The following is a 19409-nucleotide window of genomic DNA, read 5'->3' on the forward strand; positions in this document are numbered from 1 at the left end:
AATAGGTGACTTTTGGACAAGTTTCCTCCATAATTCGAGTTGCTGGATTATAGCAGACTCATGTGGTGCCTTCCTCTGTTCTAGGTTTACTCATAGGCTGCAATGTAAAAAAGTAAAATGCGAATTGACAGCCAATATGTCATCTAGTATTGGTTAAACATATTTTCTGAAAATGCCGTCTTTTTTCAAGAGATGTTGTTTTAGTTTTTGGAAGACTGCCATGGTTTTGTAGCTTTTTTGTGCCGAAATAGCTCAGTTGGGAGAGCGTTAGACTGAAGATCTAAAGGTCCCTGGTTCGATCCCTGGTTTCGGCAGAACCGCAGACTTTTGGGCACAAGTTGCCTCCATGATTATATCAGTCTGATTTGGTGCTTTCTCTGTTCTACATATAGTAAATTAATGAATACCTGCATTGTAACATAGTCAGATGCTAAGTGACAGCTCATCTGCCACCTAGCATCTGTTGAAAGCGGACTTTCAAAACCGCTGTCTTTTCTCACGAGGTGTTATTTTCAATGTTTGGCAGACCGCCATTGTTTGGAGATGTTTCTGGTTCGATCCCTGGTTTCGGCAGCGAGGAGGTGACTTTTGGGCACAAGTTGCCTCCATGATTACAGCTACTGGATTATAGCAGTCTGATTTGGTCCTTAAGTAGTTTCTCTTGCACCTGCCAATGTAAGGTATTCAGATGCTAAGTGACAGCTCACCTCGTGTTAGTTCAAATACTCTCTGAAGATGCTGCTTTTTCCACAAGTTGTTGTTTTAAGTGTTTGTCAGATTGCCATGGTTTTATCACTTTTTTGTGCCGAAATAGCTCAGTTGGGAGAGCGTTAGACTGAAGATCTAAAGGTCCCTGGTTCGATCCCTGGTTTCGGCAGAACAGGAGACTTTTAGGCACAAATTGCCTCCATGATAAAAACTGCTGGATTACATCTGATTTGGTCCTTTCTCTGTTCTACATACAGGTGCACTTGTACCGGCAATGTAAACATTCAGGTTAATACTAATTAAAGGCCAATCTGTCATCTAGTATAGTTTAAAGTGCACTTTCTGAAGACCCTGTGTTTCTCACGAGGGGTTGTTTACGTGTTTTAATGACTGCCTTTGTAGTGCATTCACTGTGAGGAAACAGCTGAGTTGGGAGAGCGTTAGATTGCATTTCTGAAAGGTCACTGGTTTCGATCCCCGGTTTAAAAGTAGGGTTTCAGGCACATGGTTTTAGCTGTTGTTTTAATGACCATTGGGAGGTGGCCTTTAGAGCCGAAATAGCTCAGTTGGGAGAGCGTTAGACTGAAGATCTAAAGGTCCCTGGTTCGATCCCTGGTTTCGGCAGAGGAGAGTTTTGGAGCCACTAAATCACAACAGTGCCTTTCTCTGCTTCACCAATAGATTCACTCGAAGAGAGAGAGATAGATAACTTTAAATATATATCTAAACTTACATTTGTGACTGAGCTATTTGATAGAAATCAAGTCGCTGGCAGAACTCCTCTGTGGTGCTACTGAAGATGGAGAATAATGAACACACTGCATCAGCTCCTCCGCACACAGCTGCTGATAAAACATGAAGAGAACCCAGAAGTTAGATCGTCTCAAACATCACACGCCGCTCGATGTGCCCCACACATTGATTTCCATCTTTCCACCGTCTTAACGAGCAGCTTGTCAGAGATAGCTGTTTCACAGGAAACCAGCGGCAGCTCTCGACCCCGTAAACACATGTTATACAGAGTGTGTGAGAGCTGCTGGAGAGGCTGTGGAACATTAGTTTTACAGTCTTCAAGTAGTGTGGTGTGACCAGTACAAAGCGCTGTGTGTGTGTGTGTGTTTTAACTATACCTTCTATAGAGCGTAGATAGCTCTACAACGAAATATATACAACCAAATAACGATAATAATAACATATTTCTTACTTTCTCTGATTGTTACGGTTCGCACACTTACTAAAACTACTGACAGGAACATCTGTATCTGTGAATGAGAACAACAGATAAAGTCAGGTCAAACGAACATGACGAGTTTCCACTTGTTGCCATTGGTTACTTCACTATTGTTAAAGCTCCACGGTGGCAGCAGCGGCTAGAAGCCACATGTTTGCCGGAGAGCTAATTGACTTGTGTTTGATACAACCAACCACACGCAGAGATGAAGCTGAAACAGGGTGTGCCCACTCAAAGAGGCTGAGGTTTCCGAGGCTCACTGATCCGTCTTTGAAGCTTTTATGGAACCCAGTATAGAAACTAACTTGAGGCCTTTTTGTTATTCTCAAACCCTTTCAAGAAGACTCAGAGGCAGCCCGGGTCTGAGGATGAAGGCGGATGGAAAGTGTGTGACAGTGATAAAATAGATATTCAACACCTTACAAGCCAGCGTTATTGAACCGTTTTAAAAATGATGGAGACAGAAATGTTCCTCGGGACAAATCAAGCATCGTTTATCCAGCTCAGAAATCAGGCGCAAAGTGACACTCGTACTCAAATCAAACCAAAGTCAGAGGCTTCCTTTCATCACGGTTTAATACGACGTCCTTATAATACAAATTAACTGATGCTGCTTTGTTCATTGTTTAGTGAAGGTAATCTACAAGACAACAATTCTGTGACGTTTTCTCAATAACCTACAAAAATAACGTTCCTATTGAAACTTCTGGCTCCGTGCATGCACACACACACACACACACACACACACACACACATATACACACACACACACACACACACACACACACACTACACAGGACTGTTGTTAATGCAGACACAGCGCTTAGAGAGCTGCGGAGACATGAGCGTTATCACACGTGAGAGCAGTGCAATCGACAATTTTAACATTTCTGAAAACACCACAAAGCCTTCAGGACAAAATGCTCACAATGACTAATAAATTAGACGAACACAAATATAAAATGTGTCTCAACACAATACTGCATCAACAAAAAGGAAATGTCTTAATGTTCTTAAGTAATCTCGCTCACATTAAGTCCTACCCGGAAACGATTATGTAACTTGTGATTCGTGCAGTCAGTGTAGCTTCAGTTGCAGTACAGGAAACCAGCCGCCCGTGTTTTGTACGCGGCTGACATGAACAACACACCGAACAGGTTTGAGATTGCATTAAAAGGCATATTAAAAACATCTAAAAAACATATATATTCTGACATATATTTGTTAAACAAGAGAACCCAGGCTCTGGGCGATATTTAAGAGTTTCATCGTGGCATGTTTGCCTGCAAGTAAGACAGAAAGGTCAGATACATGTGAGGTCCATCGAGCGTCTCCACTTCACAGTTTGTCCACCAGAGGGCGCTGCCGAGTTGAACCACACGCTGTACAATCCTCCAGTATGTTCATGCTTAAAACACTAATATCAGCTGCTGATAGTAGGGTAACACATCCAGTATTTTCAGGCTATAAGGATTCAAATGTAATGTATGTATGTATGGATTAATTGGGATTATTACTAGGTCATAATTATTAAAATGTAATGTATGTATGTATGGATTAATTGGGATTATCACTAGGTCATAATTATTCAAATGTAATGTATGTATGTATGGATTAATTGGGATTATTACTAGGTCATAATTATTAAAATGTAATGTATGTATGTATGGATTAATTGGGATTATTACTAGGTCATAATTATTAAAATGTAATGTATGTATGTATGGATTAATTGGGATTATTACTAGGTCATAATTATTAAAATGTTATGTATGTATGGATTAATTGGGATTATTACTAGGTCATAATTATTAAAATGTAATGTATGTATGTATGGAATAATTGGGATTATTACTAGGTCATAATTATTAAAATGTTATGTATGTATGGATTAATTGGGATTATTACTAGGTCATAATTATTAAAATGTAATGTATGTATGTATGGAATAATTGGGATTATCACTAGGTCATAATTATTAAAATGTAGTGTATGTATGTATGGATTAATTGGGATTATTACTAGGTCATAATTATTAAAATGTAATGTATGTATGTATGGAATAATTGGGATTATTACTAGGTCATAATTATTAAAATGTAATGTATGTATGTATGGATTAATTGGGATTATTACTAGGTCATAATTATTAAAATGTAATGTATGTATGTATGGAATAATTGGGATTATCACTAGGTCATAATTATTAAAATGTAGTGTATGTATGTATGGAATAATTGGGATTATTACTAGGTCATAATTATTAAAATGTAATGTATTTATGTATGGATTAATTGGGATTATCACTAGGTCATAATGAATCCCTTCAAGGTCAATTTTAAACCTAAAAATAACATTAATTATTATTATTAATTTTGGCCTTTTTTTTTTTTTTAAAATTGGAGTTGACACGGGAAATGAGTTCAAGCTGAAATGATTAAGACTCCTAAAACGACCTCAGGCGTCAAAGTGTAGCTCAATTAGCGAGAGAGATGCACTGAGCGTCCCCTTGTAATCAATGCGTCTAATACAGTTATGGATTTGCCGTTGATCGTGCATGATGGAAAACCAGCTGCAATGTGTAACATCTTTTTGCCTGTGTACCTAGAAAGGAAACAGATAGAAGCTAAGAGTGACGTGAGGAAACTAACCCTGGGTATCAAACCTCAGTGTCCGTAGTGGTAATAAAAAACAAGTTAATACTTTAACATCTAGGCTTTTCCACAAAGGCATTGACCATAAACTCAAGATTTGCAGATTTAGTGCGAGCTGCGGTGTTTTCGATGTGAACGTTTCTGCTTCTAATGCCGACGTCTGCAGTTAATACTAAAACTTAGCAGTACAGTAAAACGGAACTTGTTCAAACACTTAGTTCATGCCTGGCTCTACTCTTCATCAAGGAGGATACACTGCGAGTGTTCCTCTTAGTATACCGTCTGTACATGTGTTTATGTTCATAGTATTTTAAAGTACTGAAAAAAGTGTTCTTCACTTATATGTAAATCTGTGCGTAAACCAAAAGCCATGAGAGCGGTACGGTGTCGGTGTGAAAGGCCATCTCACCGTCGCACCAGTATATCACAGTAATATGTAGCGAGCGACGACAGGCGTCCCCCATCACTCACGGGCCTTTTCCTTTTGTCTTTGCAACACACATAATGGGAGGGGCTACCGTGATTTCGGCCAATCACAGCGCATCGGGGTTGATGAACGCAAAAGGCCGACATAATGCTGGATTTCAGAGAGCCGTCCATCAGAAGAAAATGTAATCCTTTCTTTTGGTTTGGAACAAGTCCTCCACGATTCTCTCGAGGAAATAAAAGTATTTAAAGTCATCGTACGAGTGGGATTGCATCGGTTCTGTCCAACGATGAGCGATTCCATCCCATCATAATGTCGTTGGGAGTTTAACTTGCTGTACACATTAAAAACAAAGACGGTGTGGGTCCTCAGGCCTCCGAGCTCAGGGTGGTCCTGGTGGGGCTGGGGGGGAGCCGGGCCGCTGCACTGTGCTCTGTGCGGAAACTGTAGTCATACTGGCAGAGGAAGGGGGCTTATTAATATTTAAGGCTTTTGCACAATTTAAAATACACAAACATAACAGATGACAAACAGTGCAGGAAGAGGAAAAACCTCGAACTAAATAACGCTAAAAATCATAATTGTATATAAAACACATCAAAATACAAACAATTGCTTGAATACAATAAAAATCGACAAGATATTCAAATGTAAGTATACCAACTGATGTGACTGAAAACCAGGTCTCATCCGGGGTCATGTGATTCCTTTAAAGCCATGTGCTCTGCTTTGATTGGAAGGCCGCCACAGACCTTTGCTTAGTGGCGTTTTGCATAAGAACGAATCTGTGAACTTAGTAGGTATTAAAGTGCCTTTACCTGAAAAGATTTTGTAAAATAAAACAACAACTTGACGTCGTAATCTGTACAAAGCGTGTCTGAAGGGAAACACTTTCACGGAGAGCAGTGTGGAAAGCCCATACTGTGTTACAACATGGAAGGTCTTGATGAGTTAGACTTTAATAAAGAGGTAGCATCCCACGTGGCACACAGCAGATGACCTCTGGCAGACAGTGTGTTGTAAACATATCATTTAGTCTCTGCTGTTTCTCTCTCAGCTGTAATACACATGTCTGATGTCCGTCTGTCTGCTGCTATTGACGCACAGTAGGGTGACCATTGTTATGCAATTAGCAGACAGATGCTGTGATGTAATCAACGTGTCTCTGTGCTCCGCTCCCATTGGATAGACAGACATGTGTATTCTAAACAACTGGTGTTTGTGTCTACTCAGGGTTTGATGCCTGCAACTGGAGACTAGTTATGGCGCTTTTCCACTGCAGGGCCTCGCTCGGCTTCGTACGGTACAGTTAGGCCTTGGTAGGCCCGGCTCACTTTATGCTGCGTTCCCATTACAGTTTAGAAGCTGGGGCAGTAACTATAGTAACGCAGTGTAGGCGGAGTCGTGACGTCGTCTTCAATGCGAACCACAAAACCAACATCAGCCGTTAGCTGTTAGCCCTCAGAGCTCACAGCTCCTCATGTCTGTTCAGAAACTAGACAGAAGTGAAACAAGTACAAACCACAGACTGCCTGTGTCATGGCGGATACAGTCGCTGGTTTATTTATGTCTGTAGGCCGTTGTTGTGAGTGTGGACGGTCGGAGCATATACTGCGTTAGCTGATCTCCATTCAGAAAACACGCATTTTAAAAGGTTCTTCGCCTGCCGTCTGTCTGCAGACGTGTCAAAGCGTTAATTCATGTTTTACTAACCGGTATCAGTGTGTTGTTACTTCGGCATCATTTAGAAACGTGTATTACAATTAAATCACGGTCAAATATATTCATCTTGTTGTAGATGCCAGCGAGTCTCTCTCTAGTTTAGCATACTCAGCCCGGTTGTTGGCCCGGAAAGAACCTCGATTTTGGAGGGCCAGGAAACAGTGAAAAAGTACCCGTTAGCCGGAACTACGCCGAGTGGAAACGCAACCAAAAACGGCCGGGTTTGGCACGCTTAAACCGTGCTGCGGTGGAAATGCGCCATAAGTCATCATAAAAGATAGATTTTAAATGACTTAGTTTATCTGAAAGAAACTTAATTTCCCAACAATCTGTACTATTAAAATGAACTATAGTAACTAAATAACATTGTTCCACTAACCTCTTTCTCGATCTCAGCCAGTGACTTGATGGTGATGCCCATCAGGTCCACCTGCTGCAGCTGCACATGGAGAGCAGACAGTGGGTTAGTCAACACGTATAGAGATCTGTGAGTCTCCATCAGGCCGGGCCGCCAGCTACTTACGTCAGACGAGGCACAGGCAAACTTATCCGAGATGATGAAAGGCACTCCATCCATCGCTGAGAGAGACAAACACAAGTTCCGTTTTAGAGCCGGAGCAGAGCGGAAATATAAAACACATGTATTCAGGAATAGTAAAGGCAAGGCAAAGTGGTGGACCATGGAAGACCAGACACTTTCAAGCTCATTCACTGCAGAGAAAGTCCCTCTGAAGGGAACACAGGGATGCTATGCTTTGCAGACCGTTCACTACGTCTATAGAACACACTACAGGAAGGAGAACTCCCCCCAAACCGATGAGGGTCCCTTTAAAGCATCAAGCTGGTGCACTGGGAGAGAAGTGGGATCTATGGGGGGAGCTAGACTAAAACACGGGTCTGTGCAGCAGCGCTTTGAGCGTAATGCTAACACCAACGAGCTAACACGCTCAGATGATAGTGCTTTGCATTGGACTTGGTTCATTGTGTGTGTGTGTGTGTGTGTGTGTGTGTGTGTGTGTGTGTGTGTCTGTCTGTGTGTTTGTGTGTCTGTGTGTGTGTGTCTGTGTGTTTGTCTGTGTCTGTGTGTGTGTGTGTGTCTGTGTCTGTGTGTGTGTGTCTGTGTGTCTGTGTGTGTCCGTCTGTCTGTATGTCCGTGTGTCCGTCCGTCTGTATGTCTGTGTGTGTGTGTGTGTGTGTGTGTGTGTGTGTGTGTCTGTGTCCGTCTGTATGTCCGTGTGTGTGTCCGTCTGTATGTCCGCGTGTGTGTGTCTGTGTGTGTGTGTCCGTGTCCGTCTGTATGTCCGTGTGTGTGTCCGTCTGTATGTCCGTGTGTGTGTCCGTCTGTATGTCCGTGTGTCCGTCCGTCTGTATGTCCGTGTGTGTGTCCGTCCGTGTGTGTGTGTGTGTGTGCGCACGCTGACCTGAGATGGCGTACAGGTTGGAGTTCTGGTGCTCGTAGTCCGGCCTGGTCGTGTTCTTCCCTCTGAAGCTGGCTGGGAGCGTCATGGAGATATGTCTGTGAATAAAAGCACAGCATTATCAGCTGGGACTGTTTCCCACAGCAAATAGTTAAGTCTCTACTTCTGACAAACACTTGGGAACCGGCAGCCGGTGCAGAGGGACGGCCTGGAAGCAGCTGGAGGCTCTCGGGTGTTTCCTCTCCTGCCTTTATTTGAACCACAAGTCAGCTCCTCTAAGGGACCGGTGAATAACTTCCTCTCATGCACTCTCCGGCGGTGTTGAAACGATCAGAAAATAACGTTGTGTTTCTCTGAAAAGCAGCGGTCTCTTTGGAGGCATTCGGTCGCCTGGGACTATTTGCTTATGTTTGTGTATACATGCGGCTTGACAGCAGCAGGGCGGGTGCTTTCATCCTATATTTCTCATGACACGGTTTGATGCATGTGTCAAAGGTCGCCCATCGTGCTGTTTTTATAGCATAGGTTTCCGATATACAAAAAAACATGTCTTTGAAGTATTTTTGTTGGCCAAGACGCAGGAGGCGTTCTGTGGTGTCAGTTTGGGGTGTAAGGACCTTTAAGCATCACATTTCCCAACTTCCCCTTCCCTCTAAGGCAGGGGTGTCAAACTCAAGGCCCGGGGGCCAAATCCGGCCCGCGACTTAATTTCATGTGGCCCCACAAGAGCTTACAAAGAATATAATATTTTTATATGGTTACATGCTGATTTACAGAAGCGCGTTGCCCATAAACTACATGTCCCACAATGCATCTCAAATTTGACTTTTTTTCTCAGATTTTTTTTTTTTTTTAATTCTACTTTTTTTCAAAATGTCACTTCTTTTTTTTCAGCTTTTCTTTTTAAATCATTTTGTGACATTCTCACTGAAGAGACTTGCAATTATTTGCCGTAGACTTCTGCTTTCAGGCGTAGTTAATTATGTAGTTATTATCCTATCCGATAGGGTAATATAATACATTATTTTATATATATTAAATATTTATGTATGTATTTTTTATATAGTCTTAAAGTTACAACCGGCCCTTTGAGTGCAACCATAATGCTGATGTGCCCGTGATGAAATTGAGTTTGACACCCTGCTCTAAGCAGACCCAGGACTGAGCACGGTGAATCAGACATGTGTGCAGATGCAGATCTGTCTGAGATGGACGGCAGTGAATTACAGTGCACATACTTGGGCATAGCAGTGGCTGGAACCGGAGCGGGTCCACTGGAGTTCACGTTCTGGGTGTTGTTAGTGGAGGGAGTGTGAGAGCAGTCCTGGGCTCGGGGCACGTTCCCCATGCGGTACCAGATGCCCATGTTGTTGAGCTCTCTGCAAGACAAGGGAATAAACACTGTTAGCAGAAGCACTCCATTTTACATCCCACATGTATCGAATCCAGGGAGGAGGTCGTTCTGAGATGTATGCTTCTTCAATTCTCTTTAAGCACACTCTTGATGTTTAGTTTCAAACCTCCACATCTAAGTGAATCACATATTTTATTAAATTCTATTTCTAGGATTAAAACCATATTCAATGTATTTTTAACTATATATTTTAATGTAATTATAGTTTTCTTCAAACAGTTTTCTATCTGTGTTTTTAAATCCTTGTTTTACACACCAAGTGTGTGAACCGGCCTGGTAATAAACCGGATTCTGAAACGCCAATGCTTTTGCTTTCACAAGTCAAGTCTCGAATCTGTCTTTGTTGTCCGTACCTTGGATTATATACACGAAGAGACACGCCTGCCCGCCGTGTAGGGTCGCACAGGGGAGGAACATTTCCACGGAAAGTTAAGCTGGGGAATTTTGGAAATGTTCCATATTGGAAACCTTCCATGGGAATGTATGGGAACTAACTGGGAATCGAGGGAAATGTAATCTAATCTTTTTATTGTGAAAGGAGTCGTTGCGACTTTCCGACTGATTTCGATAGAGCGGGAAACATATGAGCACAGCCCTCTCTGGATGTCAGCACGAGCAAGAGAAAGGTATCTGTGGGAGAAAGAATATCTTTTCACTGAATTCAGGTGAACCACAACGTTGAGTATGTTTGCAGACCGTTGCTGTAATGAAAGTAAGCAACTTGAGCCGCCACTACTACTGTGTGTGTGTGTGTGTGTGTGTGTGTGTGTGTGTGTGTGTGTGTGTGTGTGTGTGTGTGTGTGTGTGTGTGTGTGTGTGTGTGTGTTCCAAGTGAATCTGCGGCCCCCTGGTGGCCAGTACATACATTATGTGGCCCCCACCACCATCCAAGTTGCCCATCCCTGCTGAAGGGGGTGTGGTCTCAATAGCCATGCAGTAAGCAGTGTGCTATGTGCATGTGATTGAGGAATGGCATGGATAATCAAGTGTACTTGAATGGCATCTGTTTGTTTTAGTCTATATTATGCTAAAATGACTTCCCCCAACTATATTTAAGTTCCCTATGAAGACCCAACCTTCAATTTTGAAAAGTTTATTCCCATGGAAAGTTTCCATCTTGGAAAATTCCCGGAATTTTGCAACCCTACGACCGTGTGACTTCTGTGTCAGATACTTTCAGACATGCTACATGCTCTAATAATCAGCATAGAGTCCCTTAGTAACTCTGGTAAGGTGTGAAAATAAATCCGTGTGCTTCAACGTCTTGAGAAAGCTATTAAAAAAAAAAAAAGAAAAAGGAAATCAGTTTTTGAACAGTTCTTTAGTTTAAACCACTATTTCAATCCAACTACATGAAATCTTAATATTATTAATACACATCTTTTTATAGACATTAATATTTTTATTTCAATTTATCTTTTATTCAACATTAGCCTTTAACTTTCTATGTTAAAGGTGGGGTAGGTAAGAATGGAGAAAGCAGCTCGAGTGCGCTAGAATTTGAAAATACACAACCGGAACAAATCTGCCACTTCGGCTCGGCTAAAGTAACTGGACGGCCTACCTGCCTGTCAGCCTTCCATCGGGGCACAAACTTATCTCGTGCCCTCATTGGTCATGTGTGCGTTCGTGTGTACTTTCAAACTCTCGCGCACTCGAGCTGGTTTCTCCATTCTTACCTACCCGACCTTGAAGATTGAGATCTTATAATAACATGTATTTGTCAAGTGTACAACCTAAACTGACAACAGAATCAGATTTCCTTTATTCGTCCCATCGTAGGGTACAGCCGTATAGACGGAGACGAAAAACAAGAACACTATCAGATCAAAAGGAAACTCACAGTTAAGCAGTATCTATTAACTAATTGAACATTGTGGAATACTGTGTGGTAGCGGGATGATTGCAGTGGTAAATATAACATTTCAAAAAGCTGCTCACCCGATGAAGGTGTACTGAGGGGGGGCTTGCTTTGAGCGCCCCAGGATGCGGATGTCACAGATGGCCGCCTCTGTGGAGTCCCGAGGAATAAACTTGATGCAGAGCCGCCTCTTCCTGAAGGCCTGCTCCTCTGTGGGGAAACCAGCACACGGAGCTCAATCACCCTACTAGAGACCTGAGGGTTAGTTACTGAAAGCTAAAGGTCGCCTATCACGCAGAATCCTCTTCTCCATGTCTCTTCTACATCAACACGTGTCCCCTCTTCTCCATGTCTCTTCTACATCAACACGTGTCCCCTCTTCTCCATGTCTCTTCTACATCAACACGTGTCCCCTCTTCTCCATGTCTCTTCTACATCAACACGTGTCCCCTCTTCTCCATGTCTCTTCTACATCAACATGTGTCCCCTCTTCTTCATGTCTCTTCTACATCAACACGTGTCCCCTCTTCTCCATGTCTCTTCTACATCAACATGTGTCCCCTCTTCTCCATGTCTCTTCTACATCAACACGTGTCCCCTCTTCTCCATGTCTCTTCTACATCAACACGTGTCCCCTCTTCTCCATGTCTCTTCTACATCAACATGTGTCCCCCCTTCTCCATGTCTCTTCTACGTCAACATGTGTCCCCTCTTCTTCATGTCTCTTCTACGTCAACATGTGTCCCCTCTTCTTCATGTCTCTTCTACATCAACATGTGTCCCCTCTTCTTCATGTCTCTCCTACATCAACATGTGTCCCCTCTTCTTCATGTCTCTTCTACATCAACATGTGTCCCCTCTTCTTCATGTCTCTCCTACATCAACATGTGTCCCCTCTTCTTCATGTCTCTTCTACGTCAACATGTGTCCCCTCTTCCTCATGTCTCTTCTACATCAACATGTGTCCCCTCTTCCTCATGTCTCTTCTACATCAACATGTGTCCCCTCTTCTTCATGTCTCTTCTACATCAACATGTGTCCCCTCTTCTTCATGTCTCTTCTACATCAACATGTGTCCCCTCTTCCTCATGTCTCTTCTACATCAACATGTGTCCCCTCTTCTTCATGTCTCTTCTACATCAACATGTGTCCCCTCTTCTTCATGTCTCTTCTACATCAACAGAAAGAGACTCTGAAAGCTTCAGGAACAAAGATTCTCTCTCTTTTTGATCCATTTCTATAAAAACCTGTCTGAAAATGAGCTGATCAGATTTTGGTCACTTGATGATGTCATAACGATGTTTTGTCTTGTGTAACCATTAGCCAATCAGCAACCAAGGTAACCCCCCGCCCCCTTATCACCTGAATCTCCTCCTAGAGCACCATTGTGTTCTTTTTAAACCAATCATCTCTCAGAGGGGCGTGGCCAGCAGAAGCTCATTAGCATTTAAAGCTACAGACAGAGAATCAGCACTTTGGAAACAGGGCTGAAACAGAGGGGATTATGGGTAATGCTGCAATGATCTGTTTGGTGTTTCGTAGGGATGTAACAATATACCGAATATCGCGATAAATAAACGTCTCAATACCGTCGTGAGACTGACAAAATCTACCGCGATTTAAATGATGATGATGCTGAGTGAGTGACTTCGTGAGTTTGAGTTGAGTTACTTGAAAAACTAAAGTGAAACTTGATTTATTTTATTGCAGGGTCTGATTATTAAATGTTTATTTGTGAGATGCAGTGGCACAAAGAAAATGGCTGCTTTGTTTGGTAGTAGTAGTAGGTACAAAACAGTAGTTGTTCTTGTTCCACTTTGTTTTTGACACTTTAAAATACTATCCTACTAAAACACGATAATATCGCGATAACAAATCAGATTTATTATTTAATAAAGAACATTTTGTCAAGTGCATTTTTTACAAATTTCCAAATCATTTTTCAATATCGCGATAAATACCGTACCGTGGATTTGTTATCGCGATATTATCGTACCGTGAGTTTTTGATATCGTTACATCCCTAGTATTTCGACATGTTCTGTATACCGTACTTTCCGGACTATAAAGCGCACCTGCATATAAGCCGCAGCAGCTAAACTGTCCGTCTGTCTCGCTCTCGTTCTGTCTCTCGGTTCCACTTTTACTTTGGCGCGCTACCTGTCTCTTTTCCGGCCTCCAGCTTTTCCTGCTGGAGCCCGCCGCTTAAAGGTCGCGGGCGCGGACCGGTCATAGAGCCCATAGCGTTAAAGATGGTTAATTTTACCTGTAAAATCCATAGATTTAGGAGGTTCCCTAGTGGCCGTTAGCTGTACAAAAAAAATGGGGGAAAAAGTCGTGGCTTATAGTCCGAAAAGTACGGTATATCTGAGACTTGTAATATATTGATGACTACAGTATAATGGGGGACCTTTAACAGCAGCTCTTCCATCTTTGGGAATGTAATGACTTCATTTGGATTATTTTCAGGCAAATAGTTTTTGCACACAGCGATGCCATCAGTGTATTTCTACTGGACTTACGAGTGTCAACAGTCTCCTGGATGGGGATGAATCCAACAGGCAGAGTGTCCTTTATATCAATCAGCTTCATGTCCACCAGAACATTGCCTAAATGGCTCTGAAGAAAAAGAAAAGGAAATACATGGGAATAGAGCGGGGAGTGAATCTAACCAAAGATCAAATCATTCAAATGCTACACGTATGACGTAAGATCGTAACGTGCAACGGCAGGTCGGTGAGAGGACTTACATTTTCTTTCGAGAAGACCCTGGTGAAGCACAGGTAGCGCGTCACCTTGGATTTGAAGAGGCCGTCTTTCCACAGGTCAGCGTCCAGGCCGTCTGTGGTGGTGGACACCTGGAGGCAGAGAGGTCAAACGGAAGCTGAAACAACGGTAACAATATCTGGTCGGCCACCTTTCCCTCCACCTGGAATAACCACATCGGATTTCTTTGAATGGCTTTTATGCTTATATGTCTTAGCTTTAAGGTTATTTGTATAGTTACATTAACATTTGGTGAAAATATTTGTCTTGAGCATCCTTCTTTATGCTCGATTGTGTCTTAAAAATACTTAATTTGTATTATCCTTATTTATATATTTATTTATTACCTACTTTGCAACTTGTTTTTTTAGGTTGTTTATGTTCACACCACCAGATACCAAAGCAAAGTCCTTGTATGTGTAAGCGTACCTGGCAATGAACTTGATTCTGATATATAAGCTAATATCTTTTAACTGCTGAATTGAACGCCTTGTTTTTGTAGCACTTTAGCTCATCTCAGCAACAGCTGTTTCCTGTCGGAGCATCCACCTTTCCTCCCCGTCCCCGATCGCATGCTCTATTCAGTTAAACGTTTGAATCGGGCGGAGATAAATTCCAACGTTATGATGATGTGTTCAAGTGGAATCACATGTAAAACAGTAGGGGTGCAGGATTCAGGAAACGTCACGATTCGATTCACAATCAATTCGCAATTCAAAATAGCTCAGGAGTCCGCCCTGTGAGGCATGACGAGCGGAGTGTAGAGGGTTTCCTAGTTTGTTTCCCTGGATGCTGCATAAAGTCTAACGGCCCGTCCACACTACAGCTTCGACAGCTTCAAAAACGGTTTCCAACGCGTCTGCCCATTCACTTTGAATGTCACTTTTCACCGAACTGCATTGTGGGAAGCAGCGCAGAGCTTTCCTGGCGTTTCAGGCTGCAAAAGTTGAGCAATGTTCAACTTTTGAAGCTTCCGGTGGAAGCGTCAGCCAATCAAATCATATGCCAGTACAAGCTCCAGCCAATCAAACCGCTGCTTGTGTGTCAGGGGCGGGAGATTCATGTGATTGGTTGTTGGTCGAGCTTCAGACACGCCCAGCTCCAAGCTTTTTTTGAAGCTGTCGTGTGGACGGGCCGTCAGTGTCATGTTAGCGGGACATTACGGAGCTCACGCCGTAGAAAAAAAGGAAAATAGAAAAATGTGAATAGATTCTTGGAAAGAAACTGAATCTAGAATGGCTAAAAGAATTGTTAAACACTAATTGATGCCCAGCCCTTGGCGTGAGTTCAGTAACTCACCACATCATATCCGCTGGGGGCCCGGTTCCTGGAGGCCACTACCCCAACTCCAGTGATTGGGTCCATTGGCATCTCTGGCAAAGCCTCAGAAAGTTCCCGAACTTCAGGCATCTTCGTAGCGTTCTGCAACAAAAGCACCGTGACAGGTTAAACATTTTAACGAGAGAGAGAGAGAGATGCTTGGAAGGGCTGGACTTTGTAATCTACACATACAGACATTGAGCTGTCAGATCTGATGTTATGATCATAAGCTTTGTCAGTTCTCTAAAATGTGTTTATAGCCAAACTGTGACCTAGGGAATCGGCATTGATGTTGAATTTAAACTTTTAAAGTACTTCCTGCTTTCTTATCTGCTCTTTAATCAGTCTGACAGAAAGCAGCTGAGGATACATGCACACAAAGCAGACAGAAGTGTAGGGTCGGCTATCATTTACAAATAGGCTTGATAGTGAATATGATTCTATTTTTAGAATTTGATTCCAGCTTAAAGGTGGGGTAGGTAAGTTTGAGAAACCGGCTCGAGATCGCTAGAATTTGAAAATACACAACCGGAGAAAATCTGCCACTTCCTTCAGAGCCCCTCCTCCAACACACACGAACGCGCACATGACCAATGAGGGCACGAGAGAAGTTCGTGCCCCGATGGAAGGCTGACAGGCAGGTAGGCCGTCCAATCGGTTGTACTTTTTACAGTATTACGGCTTCTACAGATGACATTTTTTTATGTATTTTTTGTCAAAGCACTTAAGATATTCATTGCTATCGGGATGTTAAGAGCATTCCATGGAATATAACAACAAGTGTATCTCGAGCCGGTTTCTGAAACTTACCTACCCCACCTTTAAGACTGTTTTTCAACACATGTGACCCAAACCTTTCCAAAAGCCCAAGAGCTATGAACTAATTTACAAATTCACAAAAAAAATGTCATGATGTTCAATCCATATTTGTTGGCATTACCTTTCAAAAACAACATCTTCACTGCGCTCAAAAAAACGGTTTGCTCTCCTGCTTGCTGCACACAAAGGGAGGCATGCACTGAAGAGTTAGATTAGAACATCACAACAAAGAATTGAATATGCCACAACACGGGGATGCACAATCAACATACCTGACCTGCTCTGCTGTGTGTCAAAGGAAGCCCTTCCTAAAGAGACAGACACCAGCCAGAGATCCAGATGTCATGCCCTAACTTTTGGACAGCTATCATCCCACTGCAGACACACCCAGCAGCTGCATCCTGTGCATGTCTCCCTTTAATGTTGCAGCTACAGTCCAGAGGGGAAAGGTGATATACTGTGTATCTGTCGGCCCATAGCCTAACAGCAGGTCCATCTGCTTGTTGCTGTGGCATCTCCATTCACATACCAATGCGTTTACAAATGTCATTGTCTGAATGAGTTTAACATGTTCTATCCTGGTAATATAACATTATAATTGTGCCGTCAAGTGCATGAGAGTGGTTCGTTCTACACTTTAACATGTAGCCTACAAATGAAGGGGTAATATTCCTGTATTTTATTTAAATCTCAATACATATTGCAATACATTCCTGATCTGGTATGTAGGGTGCGACCCTCATTGTGTACAATTGCAGGTATGTAGAGGTGAACGCAGGGCTGTTTATTTAAGTGCAATAAAAATACGCTGCACAATAATTCTGATATCAACTGGTTATAATTTTGAACCTAATTTAGCAGGCCTTACAGCAATTTAGCAGCAAGATAATACACATTCAGGGCAGGATTTAGACGGAGAAAGGAACCGTATTTAAGCTGCCTGGATACCAGAGGCCTCCTGCATAGCATGGCCTTAACTACCACGGTCATCTGTTCTGAGCTGTGACACAGAGACTCAACAAAAGGCTGGCTGATTCAATATTAGTGTATCTCAGCCAGGTTGAAGAACACACATCTTCAAATGACTGTTTAGTTAGCCAACAGTCTAAACCCAGATGTGTTCCTACCCAGTCCGAGTTGAGCCTCTCACAAAGCTCTATGTTGAGATGAGTTCAGATGGGGAAAATACACTGCATTGTTCAAGGCTGAGCAATAAGGTCTGACAATCCAATGAAAGGACATGGATGCATACCCACGGTCTGAGAGGAAGTGCTGTGTGACTTAGCCAGGGAAGCATGCTATCGTGGGATTACAGATAACCTAGTGATTATTTTTAAGTGAATCAATCAGTCTTAAAAAAAAGGAACCATTACAAATCAACATCTAAACACATAAGCGGCAGCTAGGTATTTAATGTCTGTATGGTGTGGCAGTGCATTAAGATACAGTCACGCAGACACCTTTATATATATATATATATATATATATATATATATATATATATATATATATATATATATACAGGGTATGACAAGTTGACAACCACAAGTGACATATTAATGCGTTTATTTCGAAACGTCTGTGTTTATTATAAGTACTAGTACACTGCGTAAAAAATTAGTTATGAGTACAAATCGGCGTAAACAATTTACAAAATGTATTGAAAAAGTATAGTAACCAACGTAAGCTAATAGCTGTTACACACATTAGCATTACTTACCATTATAGCCTATGGAGACAATAGTTAAAACATTTCTTGTTCAATTTGGAGTGGTTATGGGGGTTATTGAGGATGCTGAGTCCATTTCTGGCATACAGCATTACAAATGGCAGTTTAAAACAGAAAATGCCCATATGTGTATTCTCTGAACTGATTTTGGGTCGATTTGGAAGATGGAGGGGACAAAACAAAAAGTCCACAATAGAGGCAATCCCTTTCATTTCGTGCTCTCTATATCCAATGGTCACAACACTACTTATATAAGTCAAAATTAGCATACAGAGAGTACAAATATGGCCAACTTTCAGGTTAAACATGCCATTTTTGTTTACACGGACCGTTGATTGAAGATAGGTTAGCTATACGACACAGCTAACAAGCTAGCAAGCTAACGTTCGCCTGAAACCAAACACCAACTGACACCAACGGGCAAAGCTGTGACTGTGAGCGTTAGCTTTTTTATTTTACAATGCATAGTTTATATCTGAATGTATATCTAAGTCACTGTAATAACGTTATCCCACCGTCTGGGATAACAAAGGTCTATAAAGTGTCGCCTAAACACACACTGCTAATGCTAAGCTAACTAGCCGAGTAATCAACTTACCAGGCGAGGTTAGCAGTTGGATTCCCCCGAGCTGTATTTTCCTCTGTGTCCGTTTTTTTCACAGCTTTAGGGAGACTTGCATGTTTAGGAAATTGCTCAAATCAACGAACCAATGCAACACATGAGCTGCGGCTGCTGCTGTGTTTATGTTTGCATTGTGGTTCTCCAGCTAGTTTGTCATCATGGGTGGAGCTGTCGGAGGTGATTGTGAACCGGGGAGCGATCAGTGGAGAAGCCCCCCCCGTCTGGAGCCTCCGCATTGAACCTCCATACCATGTAAACACTCACACTTGCAAATGATCGGCAGAGGTGGAAGAAGTACTCAGATTGGGTACTTAATAAAAGTAGATCTACAAGAGAGCAGGTTTAAAAAATGTTTTTTAAAAAAGTACAAAAGTGTTGGCATCAAAATATACTTCAAGTACACAAAGTAAAAGTACACATTTTCCAGTATGGCCCATATCAGTTTTAAAAATACAACATGTTCGTATTATTATTATGAACGCATTCATGTCAATGTTGCACTTGGTAAATGATGAGATTACTGCTGGCCCTGGGTAGCCTGATAGTAGCTACCACATACTGATTTTTTGTTGTTGATTTATATTCTGTATTATAAATCCGTACCGGCAAAGTAGTTAGTAAACAGAATTGTAAAATAAATGTAGTGGAATAAAAAGTTTAAAAAATGCCTTGAAAATGTAGTAAAGTAACATCATGGGAAATTACTCCGGTGAAGTAAA

The 19409-nt window shown here is 42.0% G+C and overlaps 1 protein-coding gene and 3 non-coding genes across 6 annotated transcripts; 3 read left to right on the forward strand and 1 right to left on the reverse strand.

The window, feature by feature from the left end:
- The first annotated feature begins 241 nt into the window (after positions 1-241).
- Positions 242-314, forward strand: trnaf-gaa (transfer RNA phenylalanine (anticodon GAA)). Its single transcript has one exon. It is a non-coding gene; the product is annotated as a tRNA-Phe (tRNA).
- Positions 315-804: 490 nt separating this feature from the next.
- Positions 805-877, forward strand: trnaf-gaa (transfer RNA phenylalanine (anticodon GAA)). Its single transcript has one exon. It is a non-coding gene; the product is annotated as a tRNA-Phe (tRNA).
- Positions 878-1259: 382 nt separating this feature from the next.
- On the forward strand, positions 1260-1332 carry trnaf-gaa (transfer RNA phenylalanine (anticodon GAA)). The gene has a single exon. It is a non-coding gene; the product is annotated as a tRNA-Phe (tRNA).
- Positions 1333-2497: 1165 nt separating this feature from the next.
- Positions 2498-18931, reverse strand: LOC117456218 (multivesicular body subunit 12B-like). 3 transcript variants are annotated; one of them, XM_034096023.2, is made up of 11 exons: positions 18667-18931; positions 16461-16515; positions 15500-15622; positions 14185-14292; positions 13957-14053; positions 11516-11645; positions 9399-9539; positions 8164-8258; positions 7266-7321; positions 7122-7181; positions 2498-5475 (listed from the first exon to the last, which is right to left on the reverse strand). In XM_034096023.2, the coding sequence occupies exons 3-11, from the start codon at positions 15608-15610 to the stop codon at positions 5389-5391; spliced, it is 885 nt and encodes a 294-aa protein (XP_033951914.1). In that variant the 5' UTR covers positions 15611-15622; positions 16461-16515; positions 18667-18931; the 3' UTR covers positions 2498-5388. The 3 variants fall into 3 exon arrangements, with proteins under 3 accessions (XP_033951914.1, XP_033951915.1, XP_033951912.1); XM_034096024.2 differs by lacking the exon at positions 18667-18931 and adding an exon at positions 16612-17627; XM_034096021.2 differs by lacking the exon at positions 16461-16515 and having other exon boundaries at positions 18667-18929.
- Between the last annotated feature and the right edge of the window lie 478 nt (positions 18932-19409).

Source organism: Pseudochaenichthys georgianus, chromosome 12 (genome assembly GCF_902827115.2).
Source record: "Pseudochaenichthys georgianus chromosome 12, fPseGeo1.2, whole genome shotgun sequence".
Classification (NCBI taxonomy): domain Eukaryota; kingdom Metazoa; phylum Chordata; class Actinopteri; order Perciformes; family Channichthyidae; genus Pseudochaenichthys; species Pseudochaenichthys georgianus.

Excerpts from the sequence above, each read along its gene's own strand:
- LOC117456218 (XM_034096023.2), bottom strand. The coding sequence starts at position 15,610 with ATGCCTGAAGTTCGGGAACTTTCTGAGGCTTTGCCAGAGATGCCAATG. Across the intron at positions 14,054-14,184 it reads GGGTCTTCTCGAAAGAAAAT|AGCCATTTAGGCAATGTTCT; the intron begins GTAAGTCCTCTC and ends CTTTTTCTTCAG. Across the intron at positions 7,182-7,265 it reads TTGCCTGTGCCTCGTCTGAC|CTGCAGCAGGTGGACCTGAT; the intron begins GTAAGTAGCTGG and ends CTCCATGTGCAG.